General features: G+C 33.6%; 2 protein-coding genes and 1 long non-coding RNA gene across 3 annotated transcripts; 1 reads left to right on the top strand and 2 right to left on the bottom strand.

Annotated features, from left to right (window-relative positions):
• The first annotated feature begins 301 nt into the window (after positions 1-301).
• Positions 302-1784, top strand: LOC141713322 (putative BOI-related E3 ubiquitin-protein ligase 3). Its single transcript, XM_074516682.1, has 3 exons — positions 302-558; positions 646-985; positions 1096-1784. The coding sequence occupies exons 1-3, from the start codon at positions 497-499 to the stop codon at positions 1687-1689; spliced, it is 996 nt and encodes a 331-aa protein (XP_074372783.1). The 5' UTR covers positions 302-496; the 3' UTR covers positions 1690-1784.
• Positions 1785-15692: 13908 nt separating this feature from the next.
• Positions 15693-16708, bottom strand: LOC141711062 (uncharacterized). The gene is made up of 3 exons (XR_012571206.1): positions 16612-16708; positions 16234-16508; positions 15693-16119 (listed from the first exon to the last, which is right to left on the bottom strand). It is a non-coding gene; the product is annotated as an uncharacterized LOC141711062 (long non-coding RNA).
• A 3712-nt stretch (positions 16709-20420) lies between these two features.
• LOC141713321 (protein WHAT'S THIS FACTOR 1 homolog, chloroplastic) lies at positions 20421-24732 on the bottom strand. Its single transcript, XM_074516681.1, has 2 exons — positions 22787-24732; positions 20421-20510 (listed from the first exon to the last, which is right to left on the bottom strand). Exon 1 carries the CDS (start codon positions 24544-24546, stop codon positions 23320-23322), a length of 1227 nt encoding a protein of 408 aa, XP_074372782.1. The 5' UTR covers positions 24547-24732; the 3' UTR covers positions 20421-20510; positions 22787-23319.
• Positions 24733-26315: the final 1583 nt, after the last annotated feature.

The following is a 26315-nucleotide window of genomic DNA, read 5'->3' as shown; positions in this document are numbered from 1 at the left end:
TGCCTTTTTCCCAGGCCTTATCTTGAATAAACATGCAGGGTCCCACCTACTCTGTTTCAGTTTTGGTGCTTACGTGGGTGTACAATGGCAGGGGGACAGTCGGCACAAGTAACGTGGCAGATACTCTCGTAATCGTCCGTTACCATACTTTAAACAGCTAATTTTCATTCCCAAACAGCCCCTTCTTTTTCGCCATAATTACCAAATCAATTTACTTATATTACTTTTGTGTAAACTGTAAAGTTAAGATAATAAACCGTATCTAGAAAATAGACATTTCACAAAACAAGCAATCTCTCTCTCTCTCTCTCTCGTGATTATAAAAGAAACACACCCCATTTGTTTACCACCTCTATTATTTTCAGTCTCCTTCATTCATTTTCCTTTAACTGTAACGCTCCTGCAATTTATACACACACAACAACATTTGATCTACATACAAGACGATAATCAAGAAAAGAAACGTACATCTTTTAAAGAGATTTACATATCTATAATGGCGGTTGAAGCTCAAGGTCGTCACATGAGTCTGTTTTCACCGCAACTAATCGGCAACAAGTATGTATATCTCCATTCATTTCTCGCCTCTTCTTTTCTCCGTTTTTTATTTTTTTATTTAGATATTGATTTTTTGTTAATGTACAGGATAGTTATGAACGGAATGGATGGGAATGCAAACGTGTACGGCGCTCCGGTAGGGTACGGAGGAGTGCCGTTGATGTCCGGCACGACGACGGAGAGTTTTGTTCCGGTGTACGGTTCCGGCATCACTGATTCGTTTCCGGTGAAATCTCATTGTGCAATGAAGGCAGATAGTGGCCTTACCTGTAATTTGCCGGTGTCTCGAAAGCGAACAAGAGATGAGATGAATCAACCGTTGCTTTGTTTTCAAAACAATCAGAGTTTCAACACATTTCTCGGCGATGATATCTCGCTTCAGATCCAGCACCAGCAGTTACAGATCGATCATTTCATCGCTCAACACGTAATAATCCTGATCTCTCTCTCTCTCTATATATATATGTAGATTTTGTTGTTTCGTTGAATAAATCATAAATCTTACATTAATGAATTATTTATGTGTTTAATTTACAGACTGATAAGATGAGATTAGAGTTGGAACAACGGAGGAAACGCAACTCGAAGAGAATCATATCAGCAGTTGAGGAAGGAATAGTGCAGAGACTGAGAGCAAAAGAAGAAGAGATTCAAAAGATTACAAAATTGAATTACATGTTAGAAGATAAAGTGAAATCTCTCTGCCTAGAGAATCAAATATGGAGAGACCTGGCGCAATCAAACGAGGCCACAGCTAATGCACTCCGGAGCAATCTCGAACAAGTCCTCTCTCATGTCCAGAACGATCAGTTCCAGCGTCGTAACGATTGTTTAATCGCCGACGACGCTGAGTCGTGTTGCGGAAGTAATTACGAAGAGGTAAACAGGTCTAATGAGATGAAAATTGTGAAGAATCAGGTTGATGATTGTGAAACCAGCGGAGTGAATAATAATCAGGGCGATAACAGGAATCGGTTGTGCAGGAACTGTGGAAAACAGGAATCGTGTGTGTTGCTGTTGCCTTGCAGGCATTTGTGTTTGTGTACTGTTTGTGGATCGTCTCTTCATACTTGTCCCATTTGTAAATCCACCAAAAACGCTAGTGTTCATGTTAACATGTCTAGTTATTGACATTCATCTTTCTTCGTTTTAGATTGTTCTCGAGTTGTTGATCAGTAAAATACCACTAACATTCTTAGGCAATGTCATTTTAAATTCTATCCTCACTTTTCTGGATTATTTTGTTCACTTTTCTGGATTATTTTGTTCTTAAGTTTTCTTCTTCTTTTTTCCATTTTCAATCTCTTAATGTTACCGGCCTTATAAGTTTTGTACCCGATAAAATAATCGGGTGAGCGATAATTGAATCTCGAATGACCTTTTAGTTGAAGTTTTTGATATAAGCCTTCTTTTCAGCTAGACATTTGACTGAGGGTAAAAATCAAAGGTGTGGAATGATGGTATAGAAATTGAGTTGTAAATGGCGCAATCGAGGATGGTGGTGTAGTTGTGAAGTGGGGCCAGGAAAAGTATCCGTTTCGTTTTCTTTACTTAGAAACGATACGCAATATAGGGTCAACGAAAGATGATTGAAAGTGACAGGTGTTGGAGAAAAGTCTGACACGTAGGACGCGCGCAAATGTCGTTGTATAGTTACAGGAGGTGGGATGGTCCCACAAAATGCCAACCTCGTGCACTGTGTGTGAACCGGAGCGTACGGCTTTAAATAGTTTTTGGGACCATACACGAGTGAGCGTAAATATAGTGGTTGTGGAGTCACGCCAAACCGGTTTTGGAGATATCAAAAGAAAGTAATGATGAAAAAGGAGAATAGATTTGTATCGAAGTTTGTATTTGATGGGTTTACCGTGTGAAAATGGAAATTCCAAAACAGTGAAAAATAAAACAAGAAAAGATTGAAACGTATAGAGAAGATAAAGAAAGATAGGCGTGTTTGGCAGTGACCCAATAAAAGTAAGTAGATTATTTTTATTTTAAATAGGTAAAGGACAAAAGATAGTACGGGTACTACCAAGGAAGGATTGAAGCAGAGAGTGGGTGGTATCTGTCAAAATTGGACAGTGTTTGTAGGACAATGAAAGGTGGTGTGAGAGGTTTTTAATACTATAGCCAAGGACTGTGCAGGTCTGCACTATATTTTGCTTTGAACAAATCGACACATAGAGGATTGGGGGCTGCACTGCACTGCAGTATTGTATTAGTCTCTCCCAATCATTTCTTTACACTTTCTTTTGTGATGTCTCATCCAATTCTTTACATTTCAAAATTTACTACAAATAGTCAATGGGTTCCACCACTTTATCACTTTTTCTTCCTTTTCACACTACTTTTACTCCACTATCTTTTTTTATACATTAAAAATTAATGGGATTCACCACTTCACCCATTTTTCTTTCTCTTTTTCACTACTTTATACATATTTTTTGACCTTTGTGTCCAAACCAAACGTAAAAAATTGGTTGGAACGGAGGGAGTAATAATTGGCACTGCCTGCACACAATGTGTGTGTAAAAATAGATAGGCTGATTTTATTGATTATGTAGTTCAAAGTGATTAATGAGCTAGTCAAGGAAGGATATCTATGTATGTTGGTGTTTAGCTCGGTTATAGAAATTTGTTGATTTCTCAGAAATCACAATCACATATAAATCGATTATCATTTGGTTATAAATATTTAAGCAACTCGTTAAAAATAGTCTCATAAATCACAAATCAATATATAATTCATATATTTCTGATTTTAAAAATTTGTAACCAAAATTTTTACTCGAATTTTATTCCATTAGCTATGATTCGGGATTAGACTCGGATTTTTATTCAAAATGAAATAATAGGATGAACGAGAATGTATTCCATCGACAATTTAGGATAACAAAAAATATACCATGAGCTACGTATCGTGCATAAAATTACATAGTTGATTTTTAAGAAGAATATGCAGGGGAGTAAATGAGGTTAAAAGCATATTAACAAAAGAGAGTAGTGATTGGTGTATGGTAGAGGGGATTACTTGAGGAGTGCCATTGGGTTTCACGTGAATAAAGCCGTAGAGCCAAAGTGATTCAACAAGGAAAGTGAAAGTGTCCCTGTAACGACAATTGATGAAATGAAATACAAGTCGTGCAGTAATGCTATTGTTCTGCCTTCTCAAAAACTGCAAAAGATTTTAAAGTATGGGATTCACACCACATTCACTGGCCTCGCACCCTTTTTTTGTTTTATAGCTTTGTGTTTTACCTAATTTAGACTTTTCTAATTGCTTCATTGCTTCGAGGTTCTACACAGTTACAAACAGATTACTAGTGCATGTACTATGGCGGAGCCCAGGTGACTCCCGGACCAGGGGGTAAAAATTAAAATAATTGAGGTGTGCTTGTTATAGCAACACTACCTTTTTTTTCCTTTCGCTGAAAATTAGTTAAAAACTTATTTGATATAATTTAAAAAATATTTTTTTAAAAGTGCTTCAAGTCAAAGTACTGCAGTTAAAAAAAACAAGTCCCCCTATTTAAAAAAAATGTTTTCAATTTTTACCGGAATCAAATGTTGGTTTCACCATCAAATTTCATCAAAAATATTATTATTTTTAATTTTTTTCATCAAAACATATAATGTAAAAAATATTACCACTAAACAGTCCTCTTATTTTTATAACAACACTTTTTCACCGGCACTTTTTTTAATATAACAACATATTTTAATAATAATTTTAAACAGAGCCTCGCTGATATTATTAAAAGATTCATGCTTAAGTAGTGTAACGGAGTATGTACAGATGTTCAAAAAATCCGAAATCCGAAATCCAATCCGGAAAAAAACCTGAAAAGCCCGATCTAGAAAAAACCCGGTCCGATTCGGCCCGGCCCACGGATCTTAAAAGGACCTCCTTTTTTCTAGAAAATCTGGCCCGGTCCGAACCCCGAAAAGCCCAAATAAAAGCCTGTATCTAAAAAAACCCGGATAAAAACTCGGGCTTTTTTGAAAACCCGATTAAAAAATTGATTTTTTATATAAAATTTGAAAATATACAACACCTTTTATGATTTTTAAAATATTATAATCTATTAAGTTATATATGATTATGTATTGTTAGGTAATGAATTACACACAGGAGGTGAATGTGTTTTTGTGTTTTTATGTTTTTCCTTGAAGTTTTTATGGTTGTGAATAAAGTAAACTAAATCTTGCAGTGAGAATAGTTAATTCTGAAATTAAACAAGCAATAACAGTGAACACAAATCTTTCAAAACTCACTTAATTTTATATTAAAATTAAGAATGTTTTGCTACAAAATTTATAGGCTCTTTGTTGTTAAAGAGCCTAGGTTCTTCCTTGAGAATATAAAAGATTTTTCTGATCTTAATTGTTTCATCTAACAAAGTACTAGTGTTAACTTTATATGATAGTTAACTACTGGTTTACATACTGTGTAATAAGAGATGCTATTCACTTTAGTAAACTGTCACTAATCATTCTATTTTAGGAAAAATATATCTTTCATTTCTGGCTTAGCATATCTTTGCATACTGTGTTAACTTTGATCTTCCTTTGTCAGTTAATCTTCACCCTTGATCTTGCACGCCTCAAGTTACCTTTCGTAGACTTGTCAATCCAACTGAGTGGATTGTTTTTTGATTGTTAATCTTGCATATTGAACTCGTCTGCACTTTGTATTTTGAGTTTTACCCCGAGATCTCCAGTTTGATATATAGAGAACTTGACATCTCGATAAGTATATTGGCTTTTCGAGATCTCTCATTACTCTATAATTGTTTTGACTTGTAGAGGTCTCTGAGTTCTCTATAAGAGAATTTAGCTTGTCGAGGTCTCTCAGCTTCATGTCTTCACTTTGACTTATCGATATTTCTGACTTCTTAACTGGCAAATAGACTTATCGATATCTCAGAGATCTCTAGTGATATTTTGACTTATCGATATCTCTAGAATTCTCTAGTGAGGAAATGACTTGTCGATATCTCCAATCTTCATGTCTTCAATTTGGCTTATCGATATCTCGGAGTTCTCTAGTAGCTTTCCTGACTTCTCTATAACTCATTCTGAAGTTCTCGAATGAGTTCTCTATAACACTAAATATGTGACTTGTAGAGATCTTGACTTAGAATATTTTTCTCAAAAAAGATTTATTCAACTCCAAACTTCTTCATAATTCTTTTGAGGCATGATCTTTTTGATCTTCTCAGATAGATTTCTTAGGTTTGATACTGTTTAAGGAAAAGGACTTCAGTCTGCTCTTTGACATTTTTACAGACTTTAATGTTACAATACAAAATGCACACTAAGATTACAATACAACTAGAGCTGTAAATGAACCGAACTCGGACGAACTTTTAACGAACTCGAACAAAATCTTAACGAACCGAACACTGTTCGATAAGCTTATCGGACAAGATTTCTTGTCCGAACTCGAGTTCGGTAATATTCGAACCGAATACGAACTGTTCGCGAACATATCAAACCAAACCGAACACGAATGAACACGAACTATTCGCGAACATCATTTGTATTTTTTTAAAAATAATTTTAAATATTATTTTAAGTAAAAAATTATGTCAAACTATTAATTATATATTTTTTATAAATAAAATATTTATTTGAAATAATTATAAAATATATTTAATATATGTTATTAATAATATATATTATTTATACATATAATATTATAAATATACTATTTTTTTCGAACCGAACTCGAGCTTAACGAACGAACCGAACACGAACCGAACTCGAGTCGAACACCTTAAAAGTTCAGTTCGGTTCGTTAAGATTGTCGGACAAGAAATGTTGTTCGAACTCGAGTTCGATAAGCTTATCAGACGAGCTTATCGAGCTCAAACTCGAACGAACCGGACGAGCTTAACGAACAGCTCGGTTCGTTTACAGCTCTAAATACAACTTACTTAGGGTTGTCAATTTGACTTAGTCTTGTTATTGTACAGGTATGTCTTGCACAACAATCTCCCTCAATTTGTGAGAAGATTGCTTAACACAAATTCATGCATGTTAACAAGACTAACCCCAAGTCACAGTGGAAAATAAGATTAATACATAAAAAATTGACACAATTACAACTTTTATACATTAGGAGATTTACAGAGTTTAAATAGTTACAAGCATCAGGTAAAGACTGTTTTTGCTTCTACTTCTTCTCTAATGAGATCCTTTAGGTAAACAAGAATTTTAAGTTCTTCTATGATAGGTGTCCCACTTAGAGCTTTCACAAGTATAAGTCTGTCTGGATTTGGATAATTATATAGTAAATCAATCCTAAATCTTATGAATTGGTCAGCTTTAATGTTTAGAAACTTTCCATCCTTAGAGATTCTGCTCATTTCTTTTGCCTTGAGTTCTTCTGATCTTTTCATGTACATGTCAATCTTCTCATCATACTTCCTTATTTTCTCTTACTTGCTCAGTACCATCACAAATTATCTGTATTGTGTCCCAAACTTCCTTGGCAGTCTTGCAGTTGATGATGTCTGCATCAACACCATTGAACAGAATGTTCATGACCTTTTTATCTTTCCTGACTTGTTCAATGTCAGGATCAGATCATTCATGCCTTGGCTTTGGAACAGATGGCTCATTTCCTGTTGCAGCTCTCATTGGAACATGATGGCCTCTTTCTATGCAGTCCACATAGGACTCATCTTGAGAGAGCATGTGAAGATGCATCTTTACCTTCCAATGATGGTAATTATCTTTATCAATAAAAGGAATCTTGACTCCAACATCTTTCTTGTTCATCTTGCTGAATTGTTTTGATCTTTAAACTCTTTGTAGATTAAGAGCTTGCTCTGATACCAATTGTTAGTCCCTTAACAATGAAGCAAGAATTACAGAAGGGGGGTTGAATGAAATTCTTGAACCTTTTTCTTGAAATAAAAATGTTCAACTCGATTATTGATATATTTGTTTTGATTAGCACAATGTGGAATATAAACTTGAATGAATCAAAATACAAGTAATTAAAAATAAGAGTCTTTAAAAACTTTCTGGTGGATTTAAACAATTCCACCAGAGATATATATAATATATCGAGAGGACTCTGTGTGCAGAAATGCCCACAGCTGCTTACAAATTGAACTGATGAGAAAACATGAAATGCTAAAGATTATGCTTACAAAGATTTCTCTGTTTTTGTGTTTCTCAACTATCTCAGTTATTTTTCTATTTGCTACTCTCTTGGTTTATATCATACCAAGATTACAAAGTCAAAAAGACTGAACAAATATAAAATCTAACAGTCTTAATCTTTGCTGCTTTTTGTCCTCTATTACCCAGTTAATGGGCTTCCACAATATGTTTGTATCCAACTCGACGGCTGTGTGTCAGCTTTCACTGTTCAACTGATGTTTGAATTCTTGATATGATCATCCGTCGACTTTCAGATCATTCGTCGATGACTTGATTGATCATCCGTCGACTGCTATGTTAAACATTCGTTGATAGTCATTTGATCATCCGTCGAAGGCTTTGTTAATCATCTGTCGGTAGCTATTTTGGCACTTGACTTCATTTCACTAATACCGAATTACAAGACATTACTTATGTACAATTAATCAACATATTCTGCATATCTAGTTAAAGTCAACATGACTTATATGCTACTACAGATTCTATACAAAGGTGCATACATCACTGTGCTACAAACTTATTATTACATAAGCTACTCACTCGATGGATAATAAGTTAATCATCCGTCGGGACTATAATGAGTTATCCGTCGGGACTATAATTCTTATCCGTCGAGTGCTACATTATTTCACTAAGTAAAATCTACTTAGATATTTTGTTTAAGTGATCATCAAGTACACAACATATTCACAACAAAGGTAGAAAATCATTTTGCTTGAAACAATTCTAGATGGCCCTTTCAGTGACTTCTAGGGCTGAGCATTTGGTCGGTTCGGTCCAAAACCGGACCGAACCGAATAGACCGAAAAACCGAATAGTCATTTTTTCTTGGACCGAACCGGATCGAAGTTATATTATGGACCAGACCGAACCGAAATAATTCGGTTCGGTCCGGTTTTGGACCGAATAGACCGAATTTTTTTTCAAAAAGTAAATTGCATTAAAAATTAAATCATAAATTATAAAATTTAAAATATAATTAAAGTACCATGAATATAATTAAAAATTAAAAATTATGATTATAATTTTTAAGATATATGTAAAATGTATATAATATGAAAATATAGCCTTTATTATTTGGTCTATTCGGTCTATTCGGTCCGGACCGAAATATTTGTTAAAAGAACCGAACCGAACCGAATTTTATTTTGGTCTATTCGGTCCGGACCGAATAGACCGAATTTCTAAAAAAATTAGGACCGAACCGAACCGAATTAGCATGGTTCGGTTTGGTTTTTCGGTTTCGGTTCGGTTTTGCTCATCCCTAGTGACTTCTACTTTTTTTGTAGGCTTGGCTTTCTTAGGTTTCCTCCCAACAGACTTGTAGTTGATTTTGAGTGATGGTTTAACAGAAGGTAGATTTGTGATTTTCTTGAGAGATGTTTGGCTTGAGGTGATTGGTAATTTTAGAAAGGTGTTTGCAGTTTGCTTGTATAGGAATTTGGGCTTAGAGGTTTGAGGTGGTTTGGTGTTTGAGATTGTTGGCTTTGAAGGTTGAGCTTGAGTTGTTTGGATTTTTAGGGTTTGTTGTTGTGGTTCTGAGCCATCTTGTCTCTTCTTGCTTTTCCTCCCACTCCCTTTCTTCTTATCCTCGTCCTTCTTCTCTTCTTGCTTATTATCCTTGATGTCAGTTAATCTAGAAGTATAACACATCAATAACTAAAACAGTCAAACAATAACCACACAGACATATAACACATCAATCAGATAGCACGTAGCACATAACACGCAATATATTCGATCAAAATAATTTTTCAAAGAAGATTCGGGGTCAAAATGATTTTTCAGGTATTTCTTGAAGTTTTTATGGTTGTGAACAAAGTAAACTAAATTTTGCAGTGAGATGTGTTAATTCTGAAATTAAACAAACAATAACAGTGAACACAAATCTTTCAAAACTCAATTAATTTATATTAAAATTAAGAATGTTTTGCTACAAATTTTCTACGCTCTTTGTTGTTAAAGAGCTTAGCTTCTTCCTTGAGAGAATAAAAGATTTTTCTGATCTTAACTGTTTAATCTAACAAAGGACCAATGTTAACTTTATATGATAGGTAACTACTGGTTTACACAGTGTGTAATAAGAGATGCTATTCATTTTAGTAAACTATCACTAATCATTCCATTTTAAGAAAAGTATATCTTCCATTTATGACTTAACATATCTTTGCATAATATTTTAACTTTGATCTTCCTTTGTCAGTTAATCTTCACCCTTGATCTTGCACGCCTCAAATTACCTTTTGTAGACTTGTCAATCCAACTGAGTGGATTGTTTGCTGATTGTTAATCTTCGATATTAAACTGGTCTGCACTTTATACTTTGAATTTTACCGCGAGATCTCTAGTTTGATATATAGAGAACTTGACATCTCGATAAGTATATTGGCTTATCGAGATCTCTCATTACTCTATAGTTGTTTTGACTTGTAGAGGTATCTGAGTTCTTTATAAGAGAATTTAGCTTGTCGAGGTCTCTCAGCTTCATGTCTTCACTTTGACTTATCGATATCTCTGACTTTAATGTTACAATACAAAATGCACAATAAGATTACAATACAATTTACTTAGGGTTGTCAATTTGACTTATTCTTGTTATTGTACTTGCATGTCTTGCACAACATTTTTATATTATATGAAAAAATATTTATTTATTTTGGTGTCTAAACTATTCTATTTGATATATCAGGATATTATTTTCTCCGATATTTAAACTACTCATAATTCGAGTTACAAAATATTAAAATATTTTTTTAATATATAAATAAAAAAATCCCGGATAAAGCCCCGTTCGGCCCGTTCCGATCTGGCCCGCGGGCCTAAAAGAGCTTTATATATCTTAGGAAGCCCGACCCGACCCGATTTTTAAAAAAGCTCGGCCCGTCCGTTTTAAAAAAAACGGAATTTTTAAAGCCCGGATAAAATCCGGCCCGATGGGCTTTTGTGCATCTTTATCGTGCGCACGAGTTTATATACATTGTGGGTTTAAAACTCATAGTGTAATTTCGGGTTCATCATAAAATGGGCGAAGATGGAAAATATCCATTTTTTTGTATATAATTCATCAAATTATCCATTTTGAAAGTTCATGAAAAAAATACTCATTCAATTACGTATTTCTTAATTAGATAACGATGATACGTAATTTTAAATTAGATTTTTAGAAAATTATAAATAATACGCATTCACAATTTTAGTATGATATTTGAGATATGCAATTACCAAATGTGTATCATATTTTTTTTAAATACCTACTTGGCAAATGCGAATTTAATACAAAATTGTTTACCCAATTAAAAAATACATATCATAAATGATATTTTCATTCATCCACCACTGAAATGAATAATTTCTGCCATTTATACGAAAAAATTGTTATTTTTAACATTTTACTCGTAGGATTAGCATAAATGATATTTTCATTCATCCACCACTCAAATGAATAATTTCAGCCATTTATACGAAAAAATTGTTATTTTTAACATTTTTTTCTCGTAAGATTAGCTAAATGCATCTTCTTTACGCTTTGCTCTTAATTGAACAAATGTCCCTGGGTTTAAAAAGTGTAAAGTAAATTTAATTTTTTGACATGCTCCCGAATTAAAAATAAAATGTCCAAGTACTTGTTTAAATTTATTAATTTATTCTCCGATATACAAATTTAGAGAAATGTTAAGTATCTCAATTTTTTCGTAAATAATGATGTGTTAATTTATAAATAATAAATTTATTTAATAATAATAGGAGAACACGTGTGTGTAAATATGCGCGCCAAATAAAAAATTTGTGTCATATCAAGTAATTTGTAAAATCTAGCAATACTCATAAAATTATGAATATTGATAGTTTTCCCAAACTTTTCTCCTATGACTAGTACATGACATATTTTAATTTGTGAGCGTATACACGCGGGTCCCGAAATATGTTTAGAAAAATTATTATCAACTTTGTGATGCAGAATAAATATTTTAAAAAAAATTTGGATAACCTAGTATTTTTTTAAAATTATACTTCAGAAATAAGAGTACATTTTTAATACTAAGTAAATTTTAATTAATTCTTAATAATATATTTGGGCGAAAGCTTTCCCTTCATTCACTTATTCGCAGCTGTCAGTTTATGATTAGTAGCTTTGATTTTACAATAGCAGGTGTCCAATAGTGGGTGTGGGTCCAAATCCGGACCAACCTTAAAAACTCTAGGATCTTTCCAAAAACTTTAGCTAGAGTATCTTATAAGTGGACCCACGAAACATACGAACTAGGGGTGTACGCGGTTCGGATCGGATCGGATCGGTTTTAGGGTAAAAGTCGAACCAAACCGCGAAGAGCGGTTTTCAAAAATTTGTCATCCGCAACCGCATTGTACGCGGTTCGGATCGGATCGGATCGGTTTTAGGGTAAAAGTCGAACCAAACCGCGAAGAGCGGTTTTCAAAAATTTGTCATCCGCAACCGCATTTGCGGTTGCGGTTAACCGCGTCATTTGCGGTTATTGCGGATCGGTTTGCGGTTCAACCACTTATTTTAAAATAATTAATAATTTACAAAAAAATAAATTTGGAATATTAATAAATTGAAGTTTAAGTTACGTGATAAATTACATTCAAAAATAAAATATAAACTAATGCTCCGTGTGGAGTAAGGATATTAAAAACATACAAAAATGTGGTGGCGAGAGAAAAAAAAAAGAAAATGATAAAAAAATTACATGTTAATTATATTTTTCATTTGTTTGGTTATATATCTTATAATGATTGTGAATTTGATGAATGAAGTCTTAACATTAACCTAAGATTAGTTGATAAATGTGTATACTTATTAATTTATATGATATCAACTACATTTTTGGAAATATATTTTATTATAAATATATGTTGCGAGTTACGGTTGCGATTTTGCGATTTTTAAAAATTTAAAACCGCATCCAAACCGCGAATGAGCGGTTTTTAAAATTTAAATCCACAACCAACTCGCGTTTCGCGATTATCCGCAAATGCGGTTCGGTTGCGAGCGGTTGAGCGGTTGGATGCGGTTGAGCGGTTTATTTGTACAACCCTAATAGGAACGGAGCAATATATAAGAATGGAGTATATTTGTACATAAATTGATAACTCCATTTGTACATAAATTGATATGAAAGCCACTAATTAAAGTTGTTTTTTAATAAGGTAAATTTTTTAAATTACATGGTCCCATCTCCGCTTAAAAAAACACAATTGAATTTGATGGGGGACTCGAATTTATCGTCCACCAAACAAACAGTCAATAATATCGATAAGATTTTTTTTTTAATTTCTTCCGTTGGACGGTTGAGAGTCGAGACGTTGACAATTCAGAATTCACGGAATACCAACTTATTTTAATTACGAGTGCCTTGTCTATTTTATGATAAAAAATTGAACATATTTAGGTCATATTTTAAAATATTTGTTAATTACTCGCTAGAAATTTGTTTCATTAGTTGCGTGTTTATATATACATGGAATTCTGGGTAACTATGATAGAATAATGCTAGAGATATCATTTTTCTTGATATTAATGATTTTATAATTTGAAATTTTTTTATCACTGAAATTTATATAAATGCAGAGAGTTCTCTATTAATAATTATTTTGTAACCAATCAAAGCACGACACTTATCATTTGAGATCTATTTTGTATACCAATTTGAGACTTCTAAATTTATTCATTATAATATTCCTAGCTGATTTGGGTGATACATTCAATATTTTGTTGGTGGAGTTGAATAAGGGAAGAGGATCCAAATTGAAGCATAGATTCTGATATAAAGGTAAAGGCAAGGGGCCTCTTGTACATTATTACCAAGTAAAAGAAAGGTTCTGATGTAAAAGTAACTCAACTAGTCCATCAGCTTTGAACAATAACAATTTCACCTTGTACCGTATTTCCTTCTTGCAGTAAGTACTCAATTTCTCAGCAGAACCCAGTGCAATACCCCCACACACATTTTTATCAATCAAGTCATAGTTACACGAAATTTGCAAGGTTCAATAATCACTCAAGTCATGGACCACAAAATTCGCAAGATTAAATAGCTTTCCTATAACCAGTCAAATTATGGGTTAGGGATGATAGGTTTGATCCCGAAAATCAAGGTTTGCTATACCAATGACCGCACCCATGCTGCCTCGTCCCTGACTATGGTCTACTCAGTGCTTTAACAAAAGTAGACATAGTAATAAGGTCTACAATGTAATCCTACACTTGCCAAGAAGAAAAAAAGTGAGAATAAAATCAATATTCTAAACCTAACTAGAAATCATATCTGAGGTTCCTTTATCACAGAATTTCAATGAAGTTGCACTGAGTAGTCTACTTTAGATAGAGGGAATTTGTTATGATGGGTGGTGGAGTAAGCCTAAAGATCAACAAAAGGAGAGAACACAGCTTCTTATTGCATTTTGAATCAAAAGCCCACCCCACCCCACTATGGATGAAGAATCAGTAAAGAAAAGAAAAGTTGTAAAACTGTTGCAAGAATTCTATTGTGAGGTTGAGAGACAGACTGGTGCTTAAGTGTAAAATTATCAGCTTTCTCCACTAACATAAAAAATATCCACGTGATAAGATTATCAAGACTTTGTTCTCCCATCCCCCATTAGGTTATTACCATTATTGAAAGACTTTGAAGGAGATTGTGGCTGCAAAATCAACTCTCCCTATCTTTGATAGCATCATTATGTTTTTACTCTCTTTGTGATTGTAATGTATATGTGCCCCCCACTAAACAAAAAGACACAAATGATTCTAGAGGTTAGCTTTACTACTTTAGTGGTGGTGCCTAATGTAGACACCAAGGAACAATTGCATAACATCAAGACAAAGGTGTAGTGGGTAGGGGTGTACGCAGTTCGGGTCAGATCGGTTTTGGGGTAAAAGTCGAACCAAACTGCGAAGAGCGATTTTAGAAAGTTGTCATCCGTAGCTGCATTTGCGGTTGCGGTTAACCGCGTCAATTGCGGTTGCAAATTTGCGGTTATTGCGGATCGGTTTACGGTTCAACCACTTATTTTAAAATAATTAATAATTTACAAAAAAATAAATTCAGAATATTAATAAATTCAAGTTTAAGTTATGTAATAAATTTACATTCAAAAATAAAATACAAACTAATGCTCCGTGTGGAGCAAAGATATTAAAAACATACAAAAAACAGGGAGGCGAGAGAAAAGAAAAAAAACGATAAAAAAAATTAAATGTTGATTACATTTTTCATTTGTTTGGTTATATATCTTATAATGATTGTGAATCTTATGAACGGAGTCTTAACATTAACTTAAGATTAATTAATAAATGTGTATACTTATTAATTTATATGATATCAACTACATTTTTGGAAATAAATTTTATTATAAATATATGTTGCGAGTTGCGGTTGCGGTTGCGATTTTGCGATTTTCAAGAATTTAAAACCGCATCCAAACCGCGAATGAGTGGTTTTTAAAATTTAAATCTGCAACCAACCCCCGTTTCGCGATTATCCGCAATATGCAGTTCAGTTGCGAGCGGTTGAGCGATTGGATGTGATTGAGCGGTTAGTTTGTACACCCCTAATAGTGGGCACACATGAAATGATGTCTTACAAGAATGGGGGGTTTATTTTTATTTTCATCCTTGTTCTGAAGTGGACAGATGAGATGATGTGCACAGATTTCACAGGCCTTGAAAGTTAAAACTATTCTAATGTAAAATAATCACATATCAAAGACTAGAATACATGGATGTACTATGTTACCAGATTTCCTTTACTTTTTCCTATCCTCCTTTTTGGAAGAAGCATATTTAAACAGTGCAACAGACAAGGACTTCAATTGAGACTGACATAACAAAGAATCAGCCATCAATACATATCAAGTAAACAAGAGGACACATTTGGTATGATAATCAGTAGGCAAAAATATGCATTATTTTGTGTTGTCAACAGCTCAGCCCCTTAATGAAGAAAATAAAGGGTCCACCATTTATGGACCATAGATCCCGGAGTTTCATGATCATGATCATGATATGGTCCCTTCCCTGTACCCTTTCATATGAGGTAGAACTGAAACTTACATCTTTACCCATCTCAATCCTGCTAGGCTGGTTCCCATACAAAATTACCATGTTTAACAGGTCTCAGGCCTTGGACTTTTGCAGGATAGTTAACTATTTAAATCTAGAAGCAACACTTACATGTTTACAGTAATCAAAAATCAAGATAATCAATTCTAACACGGATCAATCCATGTGTAGAGATGCCCTAGTGTAATTGGCATTATGCCATTATTTTCTTCAGCACTTAGGAATAAAGGCTTAACATTACAAGAAAAAGTAAACACAACATGAATGGTCCATCTCCACATGCATTGGTATAAATTCAATATCTGCAAAAAAAGGTATTTTAATTTAGTCCTTTTCAATAAACTTCAATCACATCTTTAGTTATATCAATATTAAAATGACAAGTAAAAATAAGGTGTAAACATAATAATTCTTACTCATCAAAATGTCATTAGTTACCACCAAGATATTGCCGGCACCATGCGTCCTCCACTGCAGGACAATTACGAAACTACATACATATCTGACAAAGCAAAGCAAAGTGGCTGAAGTCCCTAAACAATTATTATCTGACAAATTTTGCCCTGTTGGGAGATAAAAATAATACAACCATACATATCACTTATTTCTTATAAGCTCCCCTTTCTATGAATTACATTGTTGATTGTGCTATTTTATCATAAAACTTCCAAATTTCGAACCCAGCATGGACCTGTCAGGACAAAAGGGGCCATATGATACCAGAAAAAATGAATAATTCAATGCCAAATGGGCCAGACAGTGGATCAATCATGAACCGTGATATTTGTTTTTACCTGCTAAAGAACCATTTAATGTGCTTAACCAAATCTTATATTTTCGGGGCCTTATTAGTGATAGTGATTGCCATGGCTAGCCATGCATGTGACCTTTGCATGTAGTGTCCTGTAACTGTAAGTAACATGACTTCACAACCATATTCAAATAGCAGAATACAGATATAATGAATGCTCAAGCACATCAGTATGACACAAATGCATAAAATAATTTGGTACACTGCCTTTTTTGGGACATTAAGAGAAAATGATGCATGATGCATGAAGCAGACAATTAGCCGAAATGTTTTGCAATTAAAACCTAAAAGACACACCTAAACACATGCCCTTGCTTTCATGGAAGGAATAGATCAAGAACTGACTAATTAACCTTTAATAACCAACCCTTATGATATAATGAAGTATTTGCTTATAATTAAATTGGACCTATTGCTTTTATATTTGTTTTTTATGTCTGGTTTTGATACTTTATTTAATACTGGTAGTGCATCTTATTAACTTTTAATCAAATTATTCGAATATGAAGAGTTGTTTTCTAGCGTTATAATGTAACGTTAAAACTAAAAATTCAAATCATAAATTCATCTCGAGTAGAATTCCCTTATGATTCGGCATTTGGCTCAAAATAATGGAATATTTTTTAACAAGCTGGAGCCGAGAATTTGACATGTTCGGCTCAAAATAAGCTCAATACCGGCTCGAAAAAAAAATATGATCTTATATATTAGATTATTGGGAATATTTTCGGCTGAAAATTATCTCTAAATTGATGCACTTGCAATCGTTAGAATCAGTGACAATTTTACCAACATATAAACCCAAGGATATTCAATATCTTTATGTAAGGATGTAATAAGATCCGGGCAGCTCGCAAGTTGCCCGACTCGAATTCGTTTTATTGGGCTCAGTTAGGCTCGTTTCGTAAACGAGTTCAAGTCCGAGTAGAGGTTTCAGCTCGTTTAATTAAACGAGTCGGCTCAACTCGACTCGTGAAATTAAACAAGCCGAATTCGGGTAGCGTTTTAGGCTCAATTTAGTGTAAAACTAAATGAGCCGCCTTGCCCGGCTCGTTAAAACCAACTCGTTTAGCTAAACGAGATGTCTCGACTCGACTCATGAAAATCAACGAGTCGGGTTCGGGCAGAGATTTAGACTCGTTTAACTAAACAAGCCGGTTCGACTCAATTAAACCCAACTCGAATTACAACCGGCTTGAAACCCGGCTCGACCGGACCGAATTACACCCCTATCTTTTTGTTTTTCAACCATTTTTTGAACGAGGTCAAGAATACCATTCAAATTTTGAAAATTAACTTTGGTTCTTTTGTCAACTATATAGCTAAAAAGATGATTTTCAAGTGATTAGAAAACGTATTTGATCAAATTCTGAATGATAGAATTATAATCAAAAGCTGATAAAGAATTATATGGATTAAGGCATGATAGGTAAGAAATCAACTTCATATTAACTTCATTATAATTCTATCAAAATCAAAATTAATGGCGTTAAGGTGGTTTAACTAGAAATACTCGTTCAATATCTATTACTATTCTTTTCTGTCATCAATTCCTAACTTCAACATTTATTTGTAACTCATAATTTTTTAAAACAAAAAAATGTATAACTTTCACTTATAAATGTTGCCCCAAATAAATGTTGCCCCAACGAAATGACTTTTAACATAAAAATTTTGAGTAAGGGGCAATTTTTTTTTTTTTGCAAAAATTAAGGGGATCATTCTTAATTTTTATATAATTTGAATATACATATTTAACTAAACTAAAAATTTAAGGGGGTCGGATGACCCCTACCCTAGAGGATGGGATCCGCCTTTGCTTACGAATGTTGCTAGCTTTCTTATCTTTAAAAGAGTTATACAAATGTGATAAAACATTGATCAAATTATTTATGTATATAAAACAAATAAGGAATTCACACTTAATCAAGCTATGATTAGTTTTAACTTTTTGTTAATTTCATGTTGGATTCTATTTTTATTAAGTCTAAACTTAGAACTTAATTGAAATCATTGTAAGATTTTATAATGTTATTTCTTGAATGAAGCAATGACCTAAATTACATATATTTGATAATTAAAATTATCATTATTATATTTTTAGTTTTTTTATTGCAATTATAATCCATAATCATCTAGCCATGATAATTATATACCAGAAACAAACACGTGTGGTGTAGTCTTTAACCGAGTGGTCCTAAAATAATATTAATATCAAATTATTTAAAATATCATTAAAAATTATAGCCTCTACTTTTATTATCTTCTATCTACACATCTATAATTCGATACTTAATATAGTTTTGAATACAAGGGAGGTTGTAATCAAATTCTATAGTCTAGCCTAGTTCCGAAAGGGCGTAAGACAATTATCCCTGGTTAGAGAGTCTTAAGTCTTAATTATGAGATAGTGCGGGCTTTATCTTGCTTGTTTAGTCGGTGCTTGCTAGTATGGAGCACTCTTCATTCAAAACTAATGAATTTATTATTATATATCTTAATCGACTAATGGTCATAATTCAAAACTAGGCCGTGATTGCAAGTTCTGTCTATGCTAGGTGTGTCGCTTAAACAATTTTCAGACTTTTGATGCGTAGAAAAGTACTATTAAAGATTTAAGCTAAAAAAATTCGGTTAAAAATAAAGCAAAACATCAGCATCTATGTAGCATAAAATGTTTAATATGCCAAAGGCAGACAAGCTGTATCATTAAGTGAAAAAAAAAACAATAAATGATTTTCAGATGTATAACCTCCAACCAAATGCATGAGAAGTCCTGATTAGTGTACCAAATTAAACGGGACCATGAGATAAGACTCATACATCATACAAAGATTTAGTTGATTATATATATGATAAAGTATAAGACAGTCCAGTTTTCAAAAGAAAGGCAATATTTATGATCCTCAAGCAAAAGATGCACTAAAGATATATTCTGGCCCTATAACAGATAGAGAGGTCTGATACACCAAAAGTATTGACCTTGTTGGAAGCGCCTCCCTTCTTCTTCAACTTATTGTGGTCCCCCAGTAAAGGGTATATTCTTAGTGCAATTAAGTGGCTTCATCCAAATTTCAATGGAATATACTTGCACATATTAGTAGACTTCAAGATTATATTACAATTATGCATATTAGTGTAATGTTCATATTTTCTAACAATTATTAAGTGAAAAATATTAAGTGATCACTTATTTCATCCAAATATATCAACTATGTCATTAATGTCATTACTTTTGATTCTATTTGATCATTAATTTCAAAATTTGATTCAAATAAATCATCTTCCAATGATTAAATTGATACAAAATTATAACTTTATAATAACTAAGTTGATACAAATTTTCAAATTAATAACCAAATTGAGTCAAATTGTAAAATAATGACCTATTTGATATATTTAGATGAAATGAGTGATCAATTTGATATTTTTCCCTAATTATTACTAATAAAACAAAAGTATGATATATATATATATATATGTGTGTGTAGGTATGATTTTATGTATATGTGTATCAGTAAAAACATTTCAGGAGTATGCTACCCGAGCTTAATACTAATGTTGTTCTTAAGATTAATTGCATTTTGGATCTTTTTGAATTTTCCATTTAGTCCAGGAATGAAAACAAAAGTATCATGAGCTATATAAATGTTTACTATTAAGTACAAAGATACAGATCGCTCCAGAAAAAAATGATCATAAGAAACTCGAAACAGGATTGTTATGCTATGTAATTGAAATCAGATATATGTGATCATAACAAAATGGAACAATATTTGATATGGAATGTGACTGGAATCAGGAATCGTCATCAGCTGAATCAATTTAAAGGACTCCCGTACCCACGGCATCACTTGATGGTGCAGTCTAATCTAAAAATGTCTAGCGAATAAAAAACCACAAATGTTAGAGAATAAATTAGGAAATTCGGTTCAAATAACAGGAACCCGAGGAATATTTATTTTAGCTAAATTCACAAAAATCTCTATGAGTGTTCTTATAAATCTCTATTTTCTGGGGGAACACGGATATGTTATGCTTTTGCAACTCACAAGAGAGTGCTTAGACCATTCATGGCCTAATATTTTGATAGTGAGTTGAACAGATATTTGATGCATCACTAGTGGACTTGCTGTATGCTAAATTGGTAGTAACAAGCCTTTACACAATCTTGAGCATTCCTACATCTGAAAAGTTAAATGTTCTTCCAGGACGGTTTTGGACAATAAAAAAACAAAACACTCTCCGCCAATTGGAATGTGTTACAAGTAATACACCTGGTCAACAACAAAGTGTCCGATAGTTCCTTTTCGTCATTATTACAAGAGACGCGGTCAAAACAAACAAGTTAGAATTATGAGAGAAGATTATGTTTAATTGCATATTTTTAGTTGGGCTAATTACAGATTTCTAACTTCATAAAAGTAGCAGATTTATTGCTAATTGATACAGATTTTCAGGCTATTTGTTAGAAGCAGAATTATTGCTAATAGCTGCTGTACCTGCTGATTATTAGCTTTTTTCTTGTAAGTATTTAAAGGTTCATTGAGAAATAAGAAAAAAAGGAAAAAAATATTTCTTATCAAATATCAAATGAGATCAGTGAGCTCTCTCTAACTGAGCTCTCAGTATTTTCCTATTCTTTGCAATTAAGCAAACATAGGGAGAGGTAGGAACAGTAAGAATAACACCCCTTAAGGGAAAGAATCGACCAAGACTTCACTGTAAAAGGTCCCGTAACTCGATCCAGAACTCATGCGCCTATCAAATTGGTATCAGAGCTTAGGACTGGCGGGAAAACTAAGGTTCGATTCCCAGCCACCCCTAATATTCTCACAATTTATTGTGGACACTAAAGGCAATTATACCCCAAAAATGGGCGTCGGTGTTCCACTCTTCGACCCTAAATGGGCTTTCGAGTGAGGGGAGTGTTAAATATATGATCCTATTGGGGCCTTCCTCTAACACCTTAAGGTTTTAAATGAGCTGGTTACTCAACATGGTACCAAATGAGATCAGTGAGCTCTCTCTAACTCAACATCAACATGGTATCAAATGAGATCAGTGAGCTCTCTCTAACTGAGCTCTCAGTATTTTCCTATTCTTTGCAATTAAGCAAACATAGGGAGATGTAGGAAGAATAAGAATAACACCCCCTTATGGGAAAGAATCGACCAAAACTTCACTGTAAAATGTCCCGTAACTCGATCCAGAACTCAGGCACCTATCAGAATGCTTGAAGCCTACAAATTTGTTTTTTTACATCCATTATGTATATCTAACTAGACGAGTGTCATTAATACCCAAAATATTTCACAAGATCTTCCTAACATGTTGTAAGACCAGTGACCTGATTTTTGAATTATTTTGGCATGGAAATCATATAACGTTACTTAAGTTCAACAAATCTCTGGCTGGAAATTACCTGATAAAAGCTAATGGGAAATATATTATTTCAGTTTCTCACAAGAAATAACTACTCAATTTAGCAAAAAAAAGAAAAAAAAGAGCAGTTACATAAAGTTGTATATTTAAGCCACCTCGGGAACAAAGGTACAAGAAACAATAAGAAGAAATAAACTAAAACCTTAGAGACAGGGTTAAAGTTCCTTTCATGAAAACATAGAAACAGCTGCAAAAGTCATTCACTTCAACCAAGCTGGTAAAATTTCGGAAGGAAAGGTAAATCGATAGACAAAAACGGTGTCGTGGATTAATACCCTTCATGTTCTGGGAAGTAACAAATAATCTAGTATACAGTTGTTGTCTCTTATGTTCACAAAAATGAGCAAATGTAATCAGAAATGAAACTATATTACAAATCTGACTTTTACCAACAAGGCGTTTCTCGTCATTTATAATTGCTAATGTACACACTACACTGTCGGCTCTTTAGAATATAATAAATTTATTTATAAAGTTCTAATATCAACTGCTCATGTAACAAGCAACCTACTCCAGTAAGAACTACCCACAATGTATGGATTTTGGCAGTTTGTGGATTTTCTTGTATATTCAGATATTAATAAAGTTACAAACTATAAAAAAAACCATGTATTTATGTGCACATAAATGTTCATAACTAAGTACAAAGATACACATTGTTCATGAAAAATGATTAACACAAAGATTAAATAATATTTAATGCAATATGTAACCTGGAATTAAGAATCAACATCAGCTGAATCAACATGAAGGACTCCGTTCATGCATTTAGTCTGAAAGAGAGTTTAAGCTTTACAACAAAGCGAAATTTGTAAGAGAAAAAATTGGATCTTAGGTTCAAATTGTTCGTACTGTTGCTCATGATCATGGCTATTTTATGCTTTTGCTACTGACACGAGAGAGCATATAGCTGCTTAAAGCCAATCACTGCATAATTTTATTTCAGAGTTTTTTCAAGTGCAGGTTGAACAGTGATTCCGTGCAAAACTTGCTGGCTTGATGTGTGCTAAGTTATCAGAATAGGGAGCAGGGATCTTGAGCACTCAGTCAAATGTGCTTTGGCAAGTTTTGGACAATATAGGCCAGAGCCTTCTCATCCAAGTAATGGATATTCCAATCGATAAGATGAACACCTGAAGCCTACATATTCACCCACTTCACCCACTATTCGTTTTTTGACAGCCAAATACGGGCGATTATCCATACTCATCATAACATCACAATATGGTATCCTCAAACCAGATTTTCATAGAGAATGCTGGGATATGGGTTTTCCAGGGCACATATTTATGTCCCTCCTGCCCGTAAGTTCTACAAACTTACTTCTAAATGCCAAAAGTGGGCATCTATCAATTAAATTTGTACCATCATACGCTTCTTTAAGGACTACGGTGCTCTTTGCACCTTTATTAGTAATATAAAAGATACCATGATGCTTAATCAAGCAAAGCAATAGTCTAGCTGGTAACAGATACTCAAAATGAAATGCATCCAACTGAGCAGAAGTTAACCTTTTCTCCATTGTCAAACTAAGAAGCTCATGAAGTACTCCAACCACACGTTTACGAGCTTTAGAATCAGCAATGTCAAATTTCCTCGCATTCAAGTATGGAGAAGGAAATTCCAATTTTTGCCACCTATAAACTTGTTCAAGGTAACTAATGTTTGGTCTAAAACCAGCAGGAAACTTCAACTGAAAAGCAAAAGGACCTAAAAAGTTGCCATCTTTCGAAATCTTAGTTTTCCTTAAATTCCTAGCAGAACTTAAAATTCCTTCACGAGAAAATCGTTCCTCCCGAGCAGTAACTGCAAGATAAGAATCCCAATTCTCAAGCTGAAGATAAGCTCTCCCATAAACATCTCTTATACAAAAAAATTCAGGGTACTTAGGAATTAACGATTCCTTAAAATCAAAAGGCAACCCCAATTCAGACCGAATAAGCTCAACATTCTCTAACGGAACCCGACAATCAGTCGACAACATTAACAACTTCCTCAAGTTTTTAACTAAAATAGGTTCCATTTGCTCTATAGCATTAACCTCTTCATCAGCAATCTTTTGCGCTTTTCGCGTGAGCATAACAGCAGGCGGTGTTCCATCACCACCACTAACACAAAATATCGAAGGATACTTTTCGATAACAGCCATGTAATTCCATTTCTGAACAAAACCAACTTCTTTTTCAAGGTCCCTAAGAAGAAGGGACTTGTTTTTCTGAGACTCTATAATTGATTTTAGCCGTAGAATCACAGCAGGTTTCTTCTGAAGGTCCATCATTTTGTCCAATTCATGAACTCTGTGATAGACTTTCTGTTTAGGTCTTGATCCTCCACTAGTTTTGTGCATTATTTGAACCCACATATAACTTAATTTCCCAAATGGGGTCTCATGAAAACATTCTTTTCCATATAATAGATGAGCGTGGATAGATTTAATTTGGTTTGATCGCCGGAAAATCAATCCTTCGTGCATTTGGAGAATGGAGTTTCTTTGGGACCAAATGTCGAACAGTTGGAGTGCAACTACATTAAGTTGAAAGCTGGAGAGTGTAGACACTCTTTCTTTTTCTTTTTCTTTTTCCAGTTGCTGCTGCTGTTCCCAGGACCAATTTTTAAGGCCCACTTTGTGAAATATCTCTTTAACCAGATTAAAAACGTCGGCCCAATCTACCTATGCTATTACTACCCCCAACAACCTTTATAGTTTGTTCCGGGGAATAATAACCAAATGGGCCTGTTGCAAACTTACTTTTGTTTTTGGAAATTATCGATAGTACACGTATTGGCTTTTCTAATTGTACCAATATAATTACCATACGCGTAACAATTAGATAATTATATAATTATAAATTAAAAAGAGCATGTAAGCAACCAATTAACGAAACAAAATACGAAGGTAAAACAACAAAATATAATCAGAGACTGTAGTGACAAATAGATAATAGAATCATTTAGCTCTAACATAAGTTTTTTAAATTCTGAAAAAATCAACAACAACTGAGTCGGCTAACTTTCGAGAAGTCTATACTGTTCTTGAAGAGATATTACCCCACTTACGCTGTATTAGGTTTCAGTAATATCGCTTTCAAGATAAAACAATTCGTCACAGATACGTATCACTCAACAACGGCCTGTAGCTTAGTTCGCCTAGGAAACCTATGCAAAGATCTGTAAAATATGAAAATATCGAGGAGAGAATGAGAGAAGTTGCAGCTAGGGTTTTTACAAGTCTAAGAGTTGTGTATGTATTTTCCAAACATTTAGTTCTTTATATATAACAAAACTAAAACATGACTGAAAATATTACATTAATTAAAATAAATATTCCTGACTTCAATTACATTTAATATAATATTTTCAGAATCACAACTGTAACAATCAGTATCACAGTTTATCAATAAAATTTAAAGATACGTTTAACATTTAACGCAATATTATTATGCGTTTCAACTTTAACAATAGTTTAACTTGCGTTTCTGTTTTAGAAATAAGGGTAAATAGTTTTCTAAACTAGAACGGATATGGGAAGTTGTTCAGCAAATGAGTAAAGGAGGCCCAAAGAAGAATTCAAAGCAAGGCCATATTAATAGTGTAACGGCTGCAAGACTAATTCAGCAGCTAACAAACATGCAAGTAGATAAGGGAGAAAAACAAGGATCATGGGAGGATAGGGGTGATTTTTGAATGAACTAATCACACTATAAAAACATGGGAAAAATGAGTTGAAAGGCAGGCTAACACATCGAGCAAAAAATCAACATTTTAATCTTGTATTCTTACTTCAAAAATATTGTAATCTTTTTTAGTGAATTTTCTTGGTGGAACACATTTCACCCGTGGTTTTTACTTCTTCAGGAGGTTTTCCGCGTCAACAAAATCTCTACGTCTCATTTATTTTCTTCGATATTTAATCATTAACACATAAATTAAACTTAGAATTAAACCCGGTAAAAAAGACCAAAACAGTTTGGCGCCGTCTGTGGAAATTTTTCTAAGGATTAAAGCAATCTACAAAGATGGCAGACGATGCACAAGCATCCCAACAAGGAGAAAACATGAATGCAGAGTTATTGGCAGCTATGAAAAAACTACAATCCAAAATGGAAATTATACGGTCCGAGAATGAAACTTTGAAGAAGGACTTAACAACGATCAAATTGAAAAGCAAAAGCAAGAGTCGAAGAACGGCAAAGAGTGTAGCTAGAGAACTAAACATGGATGAAGCACTAGATGAAAATGGCG

This window comes from Apium graveolens, chromosome 3, assembly GCF_009905375.1.
Source record: "Apium graveolens cultivar Ventura chromosome 3, ASM990537v1, whole genome shotgun sequence".
Taxonomy (NCBI): Eukaryota; Viridiplantae; Streptophyta; class Magnoliopsida; order Apiales; family Apiaceae; genus Apium; species Apium graveolens.
This window is presented reverse-complemented; position numbering and strand designations above follow the sequence as displayed.

What these genes read in the sequence shown, in the direction of transcription:
- LOC141713322 (XM_074516682.1), top strand. Translation starts at nt 497, where the DNA reads ATGGCGGTTGAAGCTCAAGGTCGTCACATGAGTCTGTTTTCACCGCAA. An exon ending in CCGCAACTAATCGGCAACAA is followed by an intron (nt 559 to 645) that starts GTATGTATATCT and finishes GTTAATGTACAG; the next exon opens with GATAGTTATGAACGGAATGG. An exon ending in ATCATTTCATCGCTCAACAC is followed by an intron (nt 986 to 1,095) that starts GTAATAATCCTG and finishes TTTAATTTACAG; the next exon opens with ACTGATAAGATGAGATTAGA.
- LOC141713321 (XM_074516681.1), bottom strand. Translation starts at nt 24,546, where the DNA reads ATGCACGAAGGATTGATTTTCCGGCGATCAAACCAAATTAAATCTATC.